The 20,060-nt window shown below is 40.7% G+C and overlaps 1 protein-coding gene across 1 annotated transcript in view; it reads right to left on the bottom strand.

Annotated features, from left to right (window-relative positions):
- Nucleotides 1–1,702: 1,702 nt before the first annotated feature.
- Nucleotides 1,703–20,060, bottom strand: part of LOC121349482 (cytosolic phospholipase A2 beta-like) — a 42,234-nt gene continuing 23,876 nt past the window's right edge. The window contains exons 7-22 of the mRNA XM_041459971.1: nt 19,083–19,141; nt 17,214–17,256; nt 15,951–16,014; nt 15,372–15,499; nt 15,143–15,253; nt 14,898–14,935; nt 13,871–14,006; nt 12,795–12,931; nt 12,300–12,522; nt 11,569–11,686; nt 10,434–10,571; nt 9,144–9,248; nt 8,490–8,675; nt 5,313–5,479; nt 4,593–4,779; nt 1,703–2,486 (exon numbers count right to left, since the gene is read on the bottom strand). Coding sequence (XP_041315905.1) covers nt 2,248–2,486; nt 4,593–4,779; nt 5,313–5,479; nt 8,490–8,675; nt 9,144–9,248; nt 10,434–10,571; nt 11,569–11,686; nt 12,300–12,522; nt 12,795–12,931; nt 13,871–14,006; nt 14,898–14,935; nt 15,143–15,253; nt 15,372–15,499; nt 15,951–16,014; nt 17,214–17,256; nt 19,083–19,141 — 2,079 coding nt within the window. The 3' untranslated portion in view covers nt 1,703–2,247. The remainder of the gene's footprint in view (nt 2,487–4,592; nt 4,780–5,312; nt 5,480–8,489; nt 8,676–9,143; nt 9,249–10,433; nt 10,572–11,568; nt 11,687–12,299; nt 12,523–12,794; nt 12,932–13,870; nt 14,007–14,897; nt 14,936–15,142; nt 15,254–15,371; nt 15,500–15,950; nt 16,015–17,213; nt 17,257–19,082; nt 19,142–20,060) is intronic.

The following is a 20,060-nucleotide window of genomic DNA, read 5'->3' on the forward strand; positions in this document are numbered from 1 at the left end:
CAACCTGATTTTAAGTGTTGGCAAAACCTCTGGACAGTTCTCCCAGCAGAGTCACACCACTGTCCACACCCACAGCTCCCTCTCTCCCACCCTCCCTTTGCAACAGGATTTAACAGTCCCTCAGAACAGTAATTCCCCACCAGCTGGGGGTTACCTCAAAACCTTGTGGTTTTGTGGCTCCTTCACATTTTACTGGGCCTTTCTCATTGTATCAGCAGCACTACGAATGCACCAAACACGCTCCAATTATTAGTCTGTGGAGCATTTTGAAAGACCCAATTTTCTCAGTGTGGCTGAGCTGCCTTGCTGCTGGGTACGTGCTGCCAGGGTTCACAAGGGTTACACATTGTTCTCTGTAGCCCATGGACACAACAGCAATACCTTTTTGCTGCAGCAGAGCTTTCTAGGAGCAGCCAGAGGAGCATAGAAATGCTGCACACCCCGTGCACGTGTGTGTGCACAGAGCCATGTGGGCTTGTATGTGCCACACAGTGCTGGGCCAGGACATGCTGCTCTCCTGTGCAAAGGTAACAGATCCAGCTGGATCAACTCCCAGCTCAAAATGGCTCTTTATGTTTTGTCTTGCAGCCAGTATCTGATTAGTTCTTAACTTCTCACGATCTGAATCCCGAGGTAAGGTTGCATTCCAGCTGTTAAGACTCCTCAGTTCTGGATGGTGTTCAGCAAGTAAACATTGTACAAGAAGCATTGCTGAGCCTCAGCCAGTGCCATTGCAGCAGAAGCAGCATTTAGTAGATGCAGGCTTCGGGCAATCAAGTATTTTGTAAATGTTTTCTCTTTGAGCTTCAATATTGTCTGTGTATACCAAAAAGACAGACCCCCTCTTTCTCATTCTTTGTTTGATTTTCTATTTCAAGTACAACTAATTGTAGATCTCAAGTAAATTTCCAACGCAGAAGAAAAATGTAAGATTTTCCTTGGAAGTCCTGAAGAATATGTGTTTGGAAAAAATAATCCAGAAGCAGATCCAAATCCTTCAGTGTGAGGAAGTCTGCAAACTTCTCCAACTTCTGTGAAGCTCTGTTTTATATTGCTTAGCATCCCTCCCTATGATCTTTTTAAACTAGTGAAGGACTATAAAGATGTTCCAAGCTTCTAGCTCAAGGCAAAGTCTCTCACTGCATTCCAAAGCAAATGAAAACCAGGTGTCATTTTCCAAATATTTTCCACCAGCATGGAGGAACATGTGTGTCCTATTTTTTAAATTTGTGCTCTATTTTATGTAGCACCTATTAAAAATACTTTGCCTGTGATGTTAGAGGTAGAAGACTATAAAGGGAAAAATCTTCTGTGTGTGAAAATACAATGGCTCTGCACTCTGTTGATGAGTTATGTTGTCCTACATTCAGTTTACATCTGTAAGGAGAACCAGTTTACATCTCAGTCATGATCACTAAATTAAATGTATTTGAGTGTATTCTAATTATTCCTCTCAAGCTTCTGCTATGAAAAACTTGTTTCAGGCTCTTGACATTTTAATCCATAATGGCACTGCTGATGTAAATCACTACAATCACATGTGCTTTATGCAGAACTTTTCCTGCAGCCAATGCTCAAAGGAGCTGTGCTCAGTCACTGCTGCTACTGCCCTCTCTTTTGAAATGTAACTGCCCCCTTGGTGATAGCCTGGAGCAGCATTTCTGTGCCAAAATCTTGCAGGGGAATGGAAAAAAGAGTAACTTCTAAATCAGCAAGGGGAATAGGCCAGACAGAGTGCAATTGTCCACACTCCAGTTTGGCTGCTTTTCACATATATATGCCTGACTTCAAAGCCGAGCCCACCAATTCAGTACAAATTCTAGTTGCTCAGCCTATCTGAAAATCTGGACATCACTGAATGCAAATGGCCAGGACTTGATCTGTAATCAAGTATTGAAAGGACACCAGCAATGGGCTCAGGGCTGAAGGGACAGGCTCATACAAAGACCTTTCACCACCACCATATACTGTAACATCAAGGAGATCCTGCAAGGTCTCTGCCTACCAGGACCCTAATTTCTTAACAAGTAAGACCACATTGTGAGACCCTTATGGTCTGAAAATGTGGGGGAAGGAGATAAAATAAACCCTTCTGAAAGCTGGGAGCCTGAACACGGCAAGGTGAGAAATGTACAGGTTTTGTCAGTTTTTTGCAAATGATGAACACTGTGATATGTTGTAACGTGACTGTGGTGTGTTGCAATGTGCTGCCATAGCCTTCAGAGGGGAACAGTGCAAAAACCCAGCTTAGGGGTATCCATAGTAGCTGGAGAAATTCCCAGTCCTTCTGCTTTTCTTTCGTTCTACAGCACTCCTGATTGCCTGGAGGAGCAGGTCCTTGTTATTGAGGATGTTGTATTTGCTCAGGTTCACAAGTTTATCAAAATTTTCAGAGGAGTAAATTAGCCTAATGAGGTAGTATGGTGAGCAGTTGTTCTCCAGATTTACTTTGCCTTCTTCCATCTCTGAGTGACCACGCTTAACCCCTGCAGAGAAAGACAAAAGCCACCACAGTGCCATGATTCTGGAGTACAGTGTTGAAGGGGACTGATCTACTTGGCAGGACCCACTGTTAAAAACAGCCCCCAGGAAATACTGCAAACCCACTCCATGGCTTCAAAGAGCCATTTCTGGTCTATTTTCCCAGTTACTCCTCTTTCCCCTCCTGCCAAAGCTCAGACCTGGAAATCACTCAGCAGAGCTGGCTCAAATTCTTACATTCCTCCTTGTCCTGCCCCTGCAGACATCATTCCTAGGCAGCACACCCATGGGTACACATCCATTCCCAAACCCTGTAAGTTTGATTCTCAGACAAAGACACACACCTGGAACACTTTTCAAAACCCATGACTGCCCCTGGATTAGTGGTGACAAGTGCATGTCTACCAGCTAGAGTGAGTGGACAGCCTAGCACATACAAGGAGACCTGGTGATGCCAACCACACAGGACTGCCTGTTGCAGAGTGCAGAGGGACCACAGCATCCAACATCAAACTCTCAGCAAACTCCAGCCTGGCCTCAGGTTATGCCTCTTGGAAATGGCGACATCTATACACCCTGTCACATCAATACTTTTGCTTAGAAGGACCCCCTAATTACCTGTACCAAGGTCTTTGGCAGTCTCATATTTACATTTCTACAAAATTTTTTGCTTCATTTCTTTGCTTTTTTTGCCTATCTCCTTGCAGAGATAGGCAGATGGTCTGAACCAAATATGCCCAAAACACTCATGTAATGTGAGATGGCTATCAGCAGGGCTTCAAACAGACTGATGATCTATTCCTTATGATTTCAACCAGAATCTCATGAAAGACACAAGGATTGTGCTTGAGACACAGCAGGTGTTTGTCTAACCTAGTGGTTTCTGAACAGCGTGATCTCAGGGTGCTAGGCACAGACTACTGCAAGAAGTGGCTGAATTAAAAATATCCAATGTTGCTTCACTGAGCCTCGTAATACTCAGACAGATGTGCTATCTGTGCTGTCCACATCCAGATAAAGCTGCATCTGCCTCAAGCACACCAAAGCACAGTCTGTAACTGCTGCACTGCAAATGGGCATTTCACAGGCTGAGTCCCTTTAGAATTTAAATAGTTAAAAACAAGAAAAATAACTACCCACATTCCACAAGATGTCTCTCATCCCCCTAGAAACAAAAAGCTCCACTGTTGAACTTGAAATCCATGAGAGCACGTTGCCAAGGATCCCCTCCTCCAACCACCCACATCAGTTGCTGGTTGTCAGCTTGATGGATGAATCAGCGACTGCTGAGACACGCAGGTGAGTGTCAGAGCTCACCAGTTTGGGCCTGGAGCACAGAGAACTGGCAACAGCTGCTCTGCTCTGCAGCATCTCATCTATTTTTCATTCAGAGAGATTCCAAAATCTCCACCTGCTTTACCTGCCACCCACTGCTCAATGGTTGGATCTCACCCCACATTGCCATTTGGACCCTTTCCAGTCTCTACTGAACAAGCCTAGCTCCCTCTACAGAGCACCTCCTCTTTTCATCCACTGAGTTTCTGAATGTGATTTTCTTGATTTAGCTCTTACTGTACATATTCACTGAATATCAGAGCAGAAAAGTACCTTTACTTTTTGCTGCTATTCTTACCTTTCCCAGATGCTCCCTCAGAGACTTCCATTTTGCTCTGGTCACACTATGGGCCCCAATAGAATTTTGGGTAAAGCTGGAAGGAGCTCACCCAGGCACCTTCCTCTCCACCACAGGCAGCCTGGGGAAGACAGGGGTGCAGGGCCAGCTCCGGGGCTGGATGGCCCAAGGGTCAGCTCCTGCTGCTGCTTTCCAGCCCACCAGCAGGTCCTTCATGAGGCCCTTATCTCCCTGTCCCCACAGCTCTCTGTGCCTTTCTTTACTCTCCCTTGTCCCAGTGCCAGAAAAATTCCAGCACTCTGCACATCCCTCTTGGCAGGACATGGCATCAGGACATGCCCAGGACTGTGTCCTCCATGCTTTTCAAGTGGAGAACAACCAGCGAGATTATGGAGGCTGCTCTTCTGCCTGCCATCAGTGGACATGTAACACATACCAGGGGTAGAGCACAGTGCACAGTTCTCTTGACTGCATTTACCTGGCTCCTTGAATTCCTTAAAGGTGTCATTCACCAAGGGAAAATGGATTACTATAGGCGCTCTGGGGTCCTCTGCATCCGCAAATATGTAACATTCCTTTGGGTTCTTCTCTTCTTCTGGACTCAGCTCCACTTTGGGGAATGGGATATTTTGTATCTTGCAATATTTGTATGTCATCTCTAATTGCTGTGGACACAGAATGCCATGGAGTTAAAGCTCTAAAAAAAGAATCAGGTTTGCTCAGGTATCCTGGAATCCAATGGCATCTTAACTCGTTCCCTAGAAAACCATGAAATGTGTAGTGCAGTAGAAACACTATGAATGTGTAGTCCAAAGCAGCCACAGTACAACCTTACTTACACCATTCAATGCAAGTCAGACAATGACACTTATCACCCTGTAATGTTTTTTACAAGCCCAAGTGAATAATCCAAAGTCACGCTCAGAATTCATCATGACAGACCAGGAGAGGTCACAGGCATGTCTCCAGCAAACAATTGTTACTGCAATTCCCTGAGGATTCAAGGAAGTATGTATTGTAATCCCCTACAGAAAAAAGAGCCTAACAGTTTCTATAGGTCTGTTATTGAAGGAAGTTTCTTTCCTCCTTCAAGGCATGGTGATATAGGATTAAGATTTAGACAGCCATTTACTTAGAAGTTTTAGTAAGACAAAAAGAGTTTTACTCAGCAAAGAGCAGAGTAAGTTAATCTTCTCACCTTGAACACATGTCCCAACCCATAATCAAGGGATATAATGACATCTACATTCCTCTCTGGCTTGAAAAGTGCTGCACCGCTGGTGTTGATGAAATAGCCAACATCTATCAGACAAAGATATTTCTGCAGTGGTGTCAGATTGTTAGGGAAACCATCCAGCACAGTGTCTGAAAAACATTTTAATATAGTTAGTGGTGCATTTTTAGGAAAGAGTGAGTAATTCTGTCTGTGCTACATGCTAAGAGCAGCTCCTTGGTTACCCTCCAGACTGGGGTCACCTCCCTCCACAACGTGAGCCCACAAACACGGCCTCAGGAGCATGCCCTTCCAACTGCACATCTGGACACACCTGGCCTGTTTCCACACTCTCCCAGGCACACCCACAAAGGCAGGCTGTGGGGCAGCCAGACAGAGGACAGGTGAGACACAGACTCCACTGACCTCACAGCTGCTCTGGGGAGTCATTTTTCACAGAATACAGACTTCAACAGATTTTTTTTTTCCCCCTAAGAACTGGGAAAAATGCAAACAACAAAAAACAATTTCACAGTGTAGCAACACAACTAACAAATGCAATACATAATTGCACTTTTGCATTGCTCTTTTTTTGCCTTTGCCTTCTCAGGGTTTGCTTTCAACCCCTCTCTCAGGTTGAAAAGTGTGACTTCAACTTGCTTTCAGTGATGTCATATGAACTATCTTAGCCATGCTGTAAAATAATACCATGTCATGCATACAACATCACCTACCAACAGCTTAAAATACTGCTTTAATTAATTAAACCTCACATTAATGCCAAAAGGGGATTACACCAACTGGTAAGTTGAAATCTAAAGCCAGTTTCTGATAGCTAGAATCTTACTTCTCTGCTAGCAACCTCACCAGCTTGCCCTGTAGACAGCAAGTCCTTTATTGTTCCTCTAGTACACTTTCAGTCCCATGGAACGGGGAACATTTTGCTATGGTTTTAAATATCAAAATAGTGGTGTGAGAGTGCTCCTCAAGTTCACAAAATGAAGCAGCAAAGCCCAGAGCAGAATACTTGAGCTTTAAATAATTGTGTTAAGGCATTTTAAGTAACTGTTGATCACAGAAATACTGTTGGTAAGTTTCAGCATTTCAATTCATTCAATTGCTCTGCTTCCTTGGCCTCATTCTGTAGTGTTGATTTAAACCATGCAGAGTAAATCTAGCTTGTTCCATAGCCTGGAATGTTTCACACCAGCTTGAAGTAATAATTCATAATTTTTCCATTCCCTCCCTGTCAAGTCTTTACAAAATGTGCTTATTTTAGCATTCAAGGCTGCTGAGAATTCACAGATTCAACTGTAATAAGAGACATTTGCTTGCAGTCCCTCACAGAAGAGACAGAGTGTACTTTTTGGTTTTATTTGGCCTGGTGAACATTTTTAGATGAAATTCCATTACCTCTGTTTTCTTATCACAGAGATGGAACTTTGCAGCATTTATTCATGACTGTGTATGTGAACTACAAGAAGACACTTGTCTTGTGAGAACCCCCTCTTTCATCCCACATCCAAATAGAGATTTTAAAGAAATCCTGTCTCAGAAATATCCTTGGAAGCCTGAATGCTACTGTAAAGGCATTATACTAATTCCAGACTATTAGTTCAATTTCTCATCAGGAAAATTAGGCATGGAAAGTCTTGTTTTAATATGTCAGATAACCTGAGCTGCAGGGAAGCCTTTAAAACAAAGCTCTATTCTCAAGACTTCATCTGCCACAAGATGAATTTCTGCTCACAGACCTGGCATCTCCTCTTACTCCTACAGATGATCCATACCTGGGTTTAGCTTGATCTTACACAGGCAGCAAAAAGAAGATGAAAAACCTGATAATTTTTCTTACTTCAGACTTTCAGTTTGCCGTTTCGCCATCTGGATTTCATGCTTTCCACATATTTTACTTTATTTGTAGAATATCTACCCTGAGATAGTCATTAGTGTTCCTATGCTGCCTCCCTCAAAATCCTCCTTGAAATCTGCTTCTATGCATTTGTCTTTACAAAACTGTCAGCAAATATAAGGACAGTTATGTTTTTTAACATTTACTGACTAACAATTTTATCCTTCATCCACTTTCTGAAGCTACTTGCTTGCTCCTTCTCTCACCCACCCTTCTTATGCTGCTTGGTTTTTCTCCTTCTTTCATTTGTTTTCTTAGTGCAGACCCGTTTAGAACACAGACATTTTGCTTACTGAACATTTTAAAAGCAGACAGCACACTGTGGGCTCTGTCTTAATCCACAGAAAAGCACCACCATCTCTCACCATTGTCAGCAAACCGTGTAGCAAGGGCAGAGAGGGACAAAACACATTATAACTTGCCTAAAATGGGAGAGAAAAATGCAACTTGCCAAAGAGAAGGGCTCAGAGAAGGCAGAGAACATGAGCTTTCTTGCTGAAGTCAGATTAACCTCAATAATGTGGGGTCCTCCCACATTGCTATATGTTCATGGAATAAATGAAGATGCTGGGATTATAGGAAGGTTTCTGATGCAGAAAACCTCAGCTCCATCACCTTGCTATCATTTTACAGATTGTTTCATAAGTTTTGAGGTAAAACTATTGCTGCCTGCCTACAGAGCAAAAGTCATAGAAATTTACTCCTCAATTTTTAAATCAAGTCTATATATCTGTTTGTTTAACATTTACAGTCTAAACCTAGATGACTTTAACTTTCTGTAGCTGGATTTTGGTATTTCTGTTTCTGAGGGGTTAAAGACAGGTCTCTGGATGGATAATTCATTGGGCAGAAACACCAGATATATGGGCAACCACATGCTTGCAACTAGTCCTTTCCTTCATCTGATGCACATAATAACCTGTCATTTTATGTTTCTGGTGTTACCTTTGTTTCTTGACCTCAAAAGATTCTGCCCTTCCTAAATCTTTTGACTACTACACTTATGCAGAGTGACAAACTTACTGTAGAAAAGCACTTCTTGACTCAAATTACAGGTATCTTTTGGAAGTGAAAGAGCAGTCCATGGACTAGTTAATTTTAACCTGTTACCCTAAAGAAACAGATACCATGAACATAGGTCCAACTCAGCCAATTTCCAAACCCTGAAACAAATAAGAGTTTTCCAAAGTCTAAAAAACAAAATCTGAGATGTTACCTGCACAGTGCAGCTAACTCTTTGTTGCAGTTACCTTTCCATTCAATAAATTTTTTCTGATGGATATAATCCTTATGAAACTCTAAGCCTCTCAGGAAGTTATGTGACTTTCCCAGTAGTGGACGCTTGGTCATAATGTCCTGAAACATTTCATACAACTTTCCTGACAAACAAGATGGAGGCTCGATAACAGTAATGTCTTCCTCAGGAGAATGTTTTTCTGAAATAGAGAAGAAACCATGAAATAGAGAAAAAAACAACAGCAATCTGCCCTGCCAGACACCTCTGCTGGCTAGCTGCCCTTGTCTTCCTGTGGGTCATTCTCATCCCTGTTTCTTGCAGGCTGCTGGAAAACATGTGCACATGACCCATGTCATTTACCAAAGAGATATTTAGTTTTCTTTAAAGCAGGCACAGTTTTTGTGTTTTACTCTTTCAAATGGCATACTGGCTTTGTACTTTTGCCCACAAGTAAAAGCCAAGCTTCTTATTTGCAGTAACAAGCAGAGTCATTTAGCAGGCCACTCAACTTCAAATGAAACTTTAAATGAAAAACATTTGTACTAACATGAAGCATGCCTCTGGGGAAAAGAGAAGAGAGAAGAGAAAAGGACATAGCAATCATTCTGACACAGATTAAAATCATGCTGGAAGATCCACAGTGAGGTAACACTTTAGAAACTCTTACCTATATCTACCATATCTTGGGACCATCGTTCCCAGAATTCATTTGAATTTGAGGACCAGTACAAGCCATCCAGCAAATTCCTAGTAAAGATGTTCGTCCAAAGACCTGCAAGTCAAGCCACATAGGAAAAGTATTGCACTGCCACATGTTAACCACTGACTATTGCAAATACCCTTGCTACACATTATTAGCCCACCCAGCCTGACCCCATCATGACACAACTTAAGCAGCAGTTCTCAGAGAGCTCAAACACTGCGCTGTAAGCACTTCAGTGCTCTTTCTCAGGAGGTAACTACACACAGAACATTCACTGCATAGTCCAGAGTAACAAAATAAGAGGTATCAGTCACCCAAATGATGTTGTAGAAAGTTTCCTGTGTACCTGTGAGAGAAAGTAGCCTTTGAAAGCATGGTGAAGCCATGTAAGCATAAAGGCCTTCTTTAAACTGATTTATTATTTAAATTGACCTAAGACTAATTTTCTTCCTTCCAGGCATATTTTGTTTCTGTGGAGTGCAGCTGGTCCAGGTTCAAAATAGAATTGGCTCCATATGTGAGTCTGCTTTTGGAAAAGAACTATCCTTCCTCATTAAGCTCTATGGCAGGTACTTACATGAGGAACAAATTGAATCTCTATCAGACTCCACAGTGAGATAAATATGGGGTTTTATCCTCTAGCCTTGTTTTTGGTATCAAAACTAAAACATTTATGGGGATTTAAAAACTGCCTGGGACAGATGGGTTCCTCTGACTAGCTGTTTTTTCCCTTTCTTCATCTTTGGCAAAATGGCCAGTCAAAGTAGTTGGAGTCAAAAGTAGTTGGAGTCCTTCATCCTTATGAGCAGAGAGATTAGTGACACCATCCTCAAGCCACAAAGCTCAGGTAGCTTCTGCCTTTGTGGCTTGTTCTAGATGGCATATTTTATTCTCAGCTCCTTCCAATTCTACCCCAGTAATTCTTTGTATAGAAATATAGTTTATGAAGTTGAAGAGTTGGAAACTGATCAGGGAAGGAACGTTTATTATTTCCTCAACTTGCCTCTTCCACCATCTTGTTTGGTTTGGACAATGGAACAGGAACCATGCTGCAACTTCCCCAAATCTACCCAGGTGAAAAGGGAGGACAGGAGGATAGAAGATACACAAGGATCAGAAGTGTATGAAAGGGGTAAAAAGCCCATTGATTTAAGACCTAAATCAGAAGTGCTGGCAAGGAGTGTTGTGCCTGTGGCAAGCAAACATCACACTTTCTACAATGCTGTGATTAACTACATAGCACTGCTATGTCACCTTCCAGATAGCAGATCCGAGATTCTGGCAGCTTCTTCACTCTCCTTCCCATGAAGAACTCACTGTCAAAATATTCTGAAGGAATTGAGACTCCATATTTTGGTATAGCCACTTCGTAAGGAGAGAAATCTGCCCACTCTACAAAGAATTTACATGAGGCATGTTTGTTGCAATAAAAACAAAACCCCAAAGCCTCCCCAAGGATCTTTCTTGTCTCAGCAGCTCTGTACTATCTGCACATTTGTACTGCAAGCTGCACTACTTCCATACAGAGATATTATTTGCAACCAAAAGGAACCAGCTTTTTCAACTCAGAAAAGCTCTAACATTAGGTTCAAATGCTTAGATATTTATTTCTGTATCAAGATTCTGCGATCACATTTGCCTCTCTAAATCAAGAGCATCAACTGTACTTCATGCAAGAGCTGTGTGAATTGCAAGGAGTGACTGGCATGAAAGCTCTGTTAACCCAAAAGTGCCAGTCTGCAAGATATAACAAAGCAGCCTGAAGACACATCAACATCACACTAGAAATTACAGTGTGGCATGGATGTGCAGTTCCTGGCTCAAGCTGTCATGCACAGGCATTACAGTAGAAGAGTAGCTATAAACCTAAATAAACATAAGGACTAATTGTGTTTCTTTCCAGTATCTACTGCTCTTAACACCTTTTGTTGAATGTGGCCTGTATCCAGTCAAAGGAAGTCATATCACACCCACCACAGCAATCATGTTCCTCTCCATTTTCAAAACCTCATCAGCGTCATATTTAGGAAGTGACAATTACATTTCACAGCACGCCTAGAAACTAAGGAAGCATCAAAGCCATTTTATAGGCATGGCAGGAAAAGATCAGATGATTTGCTCACACTCTGTCACAGTGCCTATTGCAAAATTAGGACTTCACCACTGATTTTTAATTAATGTCCTGTTTATGGCTTAGGATGTTATCCAGCAGATGTGCTCTTTCTAACCAAGCAGTTTGCAAAAAAGACAAACATTTTATTAAAATATGAATACTGAGTGAGGGCAAGCAACTGATGTATTCCCCTTTTTTTATTCCACATACGCACACCTCCCTCCAAATCCTCTTTAATCCATGCCCAGAATCAGAAGAAACTCCCCAAACACATACCTCTAAACTTGAAAGTACCAAACTTCTCCTCTTTCACATTGAGGACTGCATAGAAAGGCAGTGGGTTTTGTCCATGCTCCAATGCCTTGCGCTGGTCTGTGAGTTTGTACTTTCTTGGCTAATCAGTGAGATAAAAAAATCACAGTAAACCTCTGTAAGAGCACAACACTGGCACAATCTACCCAAGTAAAGATTTAAAGATTGATAACAGATATTTTACAACACAGAAGAATCTGTAAGTCACATTTTTTTAAAAAACCTTTTCCTTCATGTTCTGCACTTTCCTTCCTGGTTGCCTTTTGGGTACCTAATAACTTCTACATTAGAATATCCAAGTGCCTTGACTGCCCGCATCCCACAGATCTTTACTAAAGCTGAGATTAATGTTCACATGAGGAGAGATAACTCTAACTTTTAAAAGTCAAACTAGAAGCAGACTTTAAAAATCTGACTTTTCAAGGAGAGTGGGAGCTGGGAATTCCTCAGTTCTTTCTGGGAGTTTGCCCACTGAAGTCACTAGCTGTTGGGCACCCTAGGCCAGAGGCATGGTGCTTCAAATGATTGTCTACTCTGAAAAATCCTGGCTACAAGATCCTCTGTCATAGTTTACAAACCACATTGGGATGGCTCAGTCTCTTTGGATTTGTTACACACATTACATCATGCCCTCAAAAAGTAAGGCTCTAAAGAAAGTGGTGTTTCCCAAATGTGTGGCAGGACCATGTACCTACCCGCTCATGTAAGAACATCTCCTGAACAAGTGACCACAGAGTTGTAAAAGATGGCACATGTCCTGCCTTTGCCCTTTCAGCAAGTTCCTTGTGATAATACTTCAGATGGTCTACAGACATAAGGTTGAGTTTGCATTTTGTCACTTGTTCTTTTACTGCTTTAAGTGGCCCCTCCAGAGACTTCTGTGACCAGTCAGCATGCTCATACAGGTCTGCTAGGGTCCTAAGGAACAGAAATGTTAGAAAATCACCCATTTATTTAGATGATTTTGGAAAATTGATACATTTACACAATCACTTCAATCAATTAAAGAGAATCAGTGAGCCTGATTCTCTTTTCAAACTGAAGTCATAATTGAGAGCCAACAATAAGAGCTTCATGAGGGAATTATGTTCACTTGTTAACAACGTAAGTCTGAAAGAGATGCATCTCCCACTGTGGGGAAAAGTAGTCACATTCCAAATTCCAAATCCAGTCTCATTTTCTATACTCACCATGTTGAGCCAGAAGCCCCGGTGAGGTAGGTGACACAGTCCAACAGATTTAGCTTCTGAAGGGCTAAGAGGTGGCCAAACATAGCTGACATTGCTCTGAGACCTCCGCCTGTTGCCATAACAGCTATTACTGGGACCTGTCCAAAGCACAAGGATTATTCTCAGAAAGTTACTCCCTTGCTACTTGGAAAAGTCTAATTACAGCTCTCAAAATTTCTTCAGCAGATTCATTGGAGGGCAGTGAATTAAATCACCACTTAGCCAATCTTTACCAGTACCTTACTGAAATTAACCTCCAGAGACTCTGAACCCCACTGCTTGGGTGAGTTTGAATATACAGTCATTTTAACATTCCTTCCTACCTTTACTCCCTATAATTGGAATTGCAATGATTGAGAATAGATAATGATATAATTTTATTATAAACAACAACAAATTGCAATAAATGCAATTAAAATGGATTAAGGAAGATTTTTGAACGCTGCTGATTCTTTGGACAGCGTTCATTTAACAAATATAATTCCAGTAAGAAAATAAGTTTTCCCTTAAAAAGTCACTCTGGATCTGGCAACAAAATATACTTCAGCTTGTTATAAAATGTTCTAATGTTCTTTCTTCACCACAAAAAATATTTACTTTTTGTAAGAAGTGTTCTGAGAATGAAGGAAAAAGTAAGCCTAAAGAAGTGATGTTACACTGATTTAATACATATTTATGTGAGGCGAATTTCCAATACTCTTGTTTTCCTGTTGGTTTGGGTTGCCTTACTAGGCTGTATCTAACACAACATCTCATATCTTGCTGACTTGCAGCACCATACTGTTGGGAACTGTGTTTGAAGAGTGGTATTATTACATCCTTGTTCTTTGGCCCATTGAAGAGACTGGAGGGATGAACACTTGAGCTGAAATTTTACATGAGTCTGGGCTACGCCACACTGAGAGCCTCAGCTCTGCTGCCATTCAAATCAATGGGTTTGCTAGCAACATGCAAATATTACTAGAAATTTCGAGGGGAGTTGTGCCAATCCTAATTCAATAGACCCACACCCCATGCTTGGATTCCAAAGCACAGACCTCATGTCCATGTAGATCTCTTTCCAGATGAAGAACCCTTTTCAGGGCACCAGCAACGACTCTCTTCCTCTTATGCAGGAACTCCTGCTCTCCTTGGCACAGATCATACCCTAAGCGCACATCTAGTTTTTCTGTGCTGCAACAAATAAATCCAGAGGCACAGGATTGGTGTTTAAAATGCATATGGATCTATTTTCAGCAACTGCAACTTAATTAATTAATTAAAAATCCTGATTCTTTGTTCCAATTTTTACAGAAATATATCTTTCATTTGCAAAGAAATCAACTTCTTTGCTTCTACATGGTCTCTTTATGTTTCAGTGTAAGATTTATTGCCAGTTAAGGATAATAAATATGAAAAACAAAGAAGGGCTTCTTTGACTTTCAGAAGCTTTGTAAGCCAAATCCTTTCTATTTCTGCTTCGTATGATTTCTGAGCAAAGGATGACTTAAACCTAACAAAGTCTTTCATGAGCATTTGTACTGCAGATTTATACAGAAACTGTACAATGAAAAACATATTCAAATAATTTCTGTTTGTTTCTTGTCTGACACATTACTTTACAATGTAACATTTTGTCTTCCCTAGTTTATACTTCTTTCTCTTGATATCACCAGAGCCACAAGTCTGTTTTCTTAAGAGAACATGTAGTTTGGGAAATATATGGACTCTGATGTTTCATTTTTTTCAAATTCCCTTTTCCCTCTGCCTTCTTTCTGAGCTCCTTTTGAAGAAGCCTCCAGTGTTAGTCTTTGATTCTTTGATGCAAAGAACATTCAGTGACTAAGTTCTTCACCGTTTGAAACTTTCACAATTTGTTTGCATCTTGGTGGGACCCTTTGCCCCGAGGACATTTAGCTTTCAACTGCTGTGGTGATTTTTTAATGATGACTTAAATGACGTTACATTTTGTCCCTAGTCTTGTGCATTCCTTATATCTAAATAAAGGATATTCTGTTCTAGATTTCACAGTTTGAAGAGCAATAAAACCTTTAGAGAAAAAAAAAACCAAACCAGTTCTCTTACCAAGCATTTAGTTGAAGGTACAACTGTAGTGGCACATTCTGTAAACAAAGAGATGAGAGCAGGAACGTGAGTGGAGAGAAAAAAAGAAGTTTGGAATCCAGATTTTCAGTCCCTCCTGAAAAGTCCCACCACTGCCACCCTTTTTGGTTGTTGTTTTGGGTTTGGTTTTTTTTTAAAATATTAATGTGTTAACTAGTGAGGGTTATTCTACTCTTCTTTCTAGACACAAATTATGAAACACTTACATGTCTTACGGGAAGGGTTACTTTCACTTTATGTCCAACAGGGAGAAATTTCAGAGGTACCGTTAAGGTGTCACTTAAATTGCTGTTGTCATCTTCCTTATCAGAAACTTTCTATACAAAACAAAAAGCATGGGTTGTATCACAGAGCAGAAGCGGTGCAGTTCTTTGCTGTTTTGGTCACACAGAAGTAAGCAAGCAGCATGAACAGCAGCGCTGTGGTGCCCATTACCTGCAGCCTGACTTTTAGAACTGGCTCCCAAGCCTTCACGCAGTGGAAGTAGAAAGTGTCGGTGTCCTCTGTCGTCTTCTGCGTTCTCTCATGAGATGCAGGCACGGTAAGCACGAGATTTTTACCCTCTAGTAAAAACAGGTTTGTTTAGAGAATAATACTGCTGTTCAGGCAAAAGAGCTAGCAAAGTTGGCAAACTTTCTAGAGGAGTAATTTTCTGTGGTAGCTCCTCTGTAAACTACCGCACCGGCAAGTCTCCTACAGCACAGGACCTGGTACTCCTTCCTTACCCCCATAGCTTGGAGTGCTCCCAGAGTCAGCATCTGCTCTTACTTCCACCAGCAAAGTCTACTGTGCCCAAACTTGATAGCTCCAAGGAAAAGACACAGAGACCCGTCCAGGGCAGTTCAGGGCATTTCAACGCATTGCATTTTATTATTTAGATCATATATCACTACCTGTATATAATTTAGAACATTCTTAGTTGTCTCTGTACTCTAAAATGCCTCCATCTGGGTCTGAATGACTATAATAGGGTTGGTTTGGTCACGTCCTCAGTTCACAGAGAAATTGCCATACCTTTCAAGTATTTCCTGCTTTCATTGATGTCCACATGCACTTCCAAGCAGCAAACCTCACGGGACTGTAAAAGGCAGAAATGGAAAAGGGTGAAAAAAGCAAACAACACATCTGCTGCAAATAATGAAACATCATGCAGACAACCACCACCTATAATACTGAGCCAAATGAACTGGTCTCAGTGCTGGGAGCGATCCAAGAGAAAATTCAGAGCTCATTATTCCAGGACAGTAGCCCAAGTTGCACTGTGTCAGAGTGTCAATACAGTGGTGCCTTGTCAGATGTTGTTAACACATTCAAATTATCCCAAAATCAGGAAACTCTGTACAACACACTGTTGCCCAAACACATATATCTAATAATTATTTGGGAAGGGTGGGGGAAAATACCTGATGATGAGTGTCTGTGTATTGTGGCAGTGATTAGCCTACAAAGCATCTTCTTATTGGCCCTGATGTAGGGAAATCATGGATTTATTCCACCCTACCCTCCACCTGAGTCACTCCAGTTCACCTTTAATAACTCATGCCAGGACAGATTTCCAAGTCATTTCAGGAACAATGCATGCCAGTCATTGCAACTCTTGTGCCTCACACAGAAAATGAGGGGGAAAGAATAGAATATGTGTTACTTTGCCTCAGGGGTATCAAGGGCTAGCATCTGGGAACCATGCACAGGCTTGGAGGAGTTGGCATGAAGTCCTTGGTACTCCTTAGCTGCTGGGCCAGCCCGAGGAGACAGGTAATGTACCACATGCTGACTAACACCATAACAGGGCTCTATGTTTCAACAACTGAAATAACTCTTTATTAAAAAACTCATTTCCCAAAAAGCTGTTACATTAGATACCCTTCCAGTCATAAGCACACTGAACACCTACTATTGTCTTCTACAGACATTTCATAACCTTTGTTTTTCCTGTCAAGTGCCATGCTGTGTCACGAGAAACACAATCAGTTTTCACTCTGAACACCAATAAATATGGGGTTCTGCAAGAGTAACAAACCACAGCTTGGCAACACATTGACATCTGTAATAGCTGAGGACTTCAAGGACTCACAGCTGCTGGTTTTTTTATGGAGAGGGCAACAATGGAGCTGTGTATGGGACAAGGGCACTGTCCCATATCTCTGACTTTAAAATGCACACTGTGCTCTTATCTGTCATGGTAGATTGTGTTCTTTCTACAAAATGGGGGGGGAAGAGGAGAGGATCAAAATGAGGGAGATGTCACTCCAAGGTAAATTCTCATGTGAACCTTACCACTAGGACATCATTGGTAATGAGATGCTCTGGAGGACCAGGACTGAAAAGACAAAAACAAGTAACAAACAAAAAAAGCTGTGTGAATAGCTGGATTTTGGTGTGTTTTGTTTAGTTTTTTTAAGTAGCAGTTATAGAACCTTTCCCACTTAAATTGAATATAGGTAAGTTATCACAATTTGTTTTCTAAGAGGCAAAATACATGATCCCATGCTAAGCATGTGAACCAAAATACAGCAGCCAAACAAAAAGAAAGACAGGAAAGCCCATAAAAAATACTAATGTTTAAAACTATATGCTAAGTTACAGGAGAACAAAGGCATATTGGAATATGTGGAATCATGCCCTGCTATTAACAAGTGACCACACGACCTGGGGAAAGCAAAGACTACTATTAATATGTTCTGCAAACATTTATTAGAAAAAACATTTCTGACTAGTTCATATTATAACTTATGGCTGATCACAAATGAATGGTAAATAAGAATTAGCTCCCACTGTGCTATATGTGTGACTGCAAAACACAGAGGTAAGCAATAAAAAGTCTTTGTCCCAGATATTTTACCTTTTAAGACCTTGGTCTGTCACTGAATGGATGTGGTTTAATTACATGAATAATGTGTAGAGTCTACTAACAGCATCTTTCACTGAGGCAAATATTCCAACACCTCTATGTTACACACATTCATAAATTCTTTCATATACCTGAAAACGTCATTGAAATTACCTACTACATAACCTTTGTAAGTTCAGGTTATTTTACCAAACACCATTTCCAGGCTTAAAACTTCTATTTCAACTGTACAATGTATTTAAATAACTAGGTTTGATTTCTAAGGATAGTCATCTCCCAAATGCCTTATAACTTGAATGATGAAAGATGTTCCTCTTGTTTCTAGTCTGAATCCAGTTCCCAAGCACTGCTTCTCATTCTGACCTTTCATGTGACTGACTGTCACTGCTTCCACAGTTGCAGGAGATTATTACCATCATCATATGTGATACCATCTCTTAAGGTACCTCTCACAGGTAAATCAAATACATTTTGAGTTTCACTGTGGGAGAAATTAACCAAGAACACAAATGATTTTTTTCTGCAGTTTCCTCATGTTTAAGAATAAGAAGTCTTATTTGTCTTGCTTACAGTTCCTTCCCCTGATCACGCAAGTTAGCCAGATTTTTTCACTGGACTACTTTTTTTTTTTTTTTTTTTTTTTTTTTTTTTTTTTTTTTTTTTGGCTAATGTTAAACTCAAATATTCCAGAATGTGTAGTTTAGGAGGTTCCTCTTCAACCAAGGCTGTGATAGGATTTAAAACACAGGTAAAGTTTATCTTATGGGACTTGTTCTCCTGCAGACAATGCTGATTACCACTTTGAGGGGGATGGTCTTATTTTCATTATTTCTTGATTTGTATGTTTCTTCAGTTTAGCTAAGCTATTGCTAAATGGATGACTTTTCTAGTACTGTCTACATAACTCCACGTATACATTGTTATAATAATACAAGACAAATTTTATGGTCTCTGAGAAATTCCACAATGTTCTAGGCATTGTTCAGTTAAGATCAACAATTTGAAGAGCACTCACATTAAGTTTGACATGCATCTTGTGTAAAAGTTATCACATTGACAATTTTATTACATTTCCAGGATCTAGATATACATGTCCAACAGAAGTTTAAGATTTGTATGAAATATACTGGAAGGTGGAATTAGCTAGAGATGATAAGGTAAAAAAAAAAAAAAAAAGTTTGAAACTGTAATTTAGGTTCACTGCTGGGAGAAAGAGCTGGAAGAAGTTTCTCATCCTTGGAGGTATCATTACTCCCTGGCAGATCTATACCTTTTAGCTTTGGAGTTTTACTCACACTCTTTCCATCCAGAATTCCACTTCCAAACTTTCCCATTTCTTAGAGCACCTCTCTGTCTAAACAGAAACAGGTAAAATAAATACAGATTATTGAAGGCCGCAAGAATTTGGCAGCACAGATTCATCTAAAAAGCACTTCAAAGCACTGACATCTCTTCTGCTAATGATACCAAAAGAAGTTTGGTTTTGTGTCTTTCCAAAGCTGAAATACAACAGAAACCACAGACTTGTGAAAGTCTGGCACATAGAATCAACAATGTCCCATTGTGTGATATGTAGAATTATACATATTTCCTTCTCTGATTGAGAGGGAGAGCTTGATTGAAAAGGAAATATGATGGCTCTCTGCAAGAGAATGTGCATGGGAGAAGGGCATCAAAGCCCAGCAACAAATGTCACTAAGACCAGAGACATTTTCACATACAAACCACTTAAAGCACATATGAACTGAATGCAGGAGAGATGAATTAGGCAAGTGACTGAAGTGGTTATTGAATCATTGTATTTCCCAGTGACTCACTCACTGGCTGAGAAGTGCACAGCACCAGCCAGCAGGGTCAAAAGGAAAATCCATGTTAACAGCTTTCAGCATGTGGGAAGTAGCTGTTTTTATGGGCTGTCTCCCTCCTGTAATGAGAGTGTAGCAACACCTCAGCAACAGCTCAGACAAGCCCAGGAGTTGTCACAGACCTATCCCAGCTTTGTTTACTGGGCAACTCTCTTTCATGGGCTCCTTAATAAAATACCAAAGATGTTAGCAGGACAGATGTTTCTTTGCTATGAGCTAGAGGAATCTGAATCAACTAGAAGGAAACCCAGCATGAACACCAACAGGGAAAAAAGCCTGAAAGAACCATTTAATTCAAGTAATGAGTGAATTGTTTTCATGTTTTTAATAAATAAGTTGCCATTTATGAGGAAATTTCCCTGAAGCATGGCAAAAGTGGGATAAAGCTGAAAGGTAAATAAGTATTTC

The sequence above is a fragment of the Pyrgilauda ruficollis genome, unplaced genomic scaffold (assembly GCF_017590135.1).
Source record: "Pyrgilauda ruficollis isolate IOZ18807 unplaced genomic scaffold, ASM1759013v1 scaffold14, whole genome shotgun sequence".
Taxonomy (NCBI): Eukaryota; Metazoa; Chordata; class Aves; order Passeriformes; family Passeridae; genus Pyrgilauda; species Pyrgilauda ruficollis.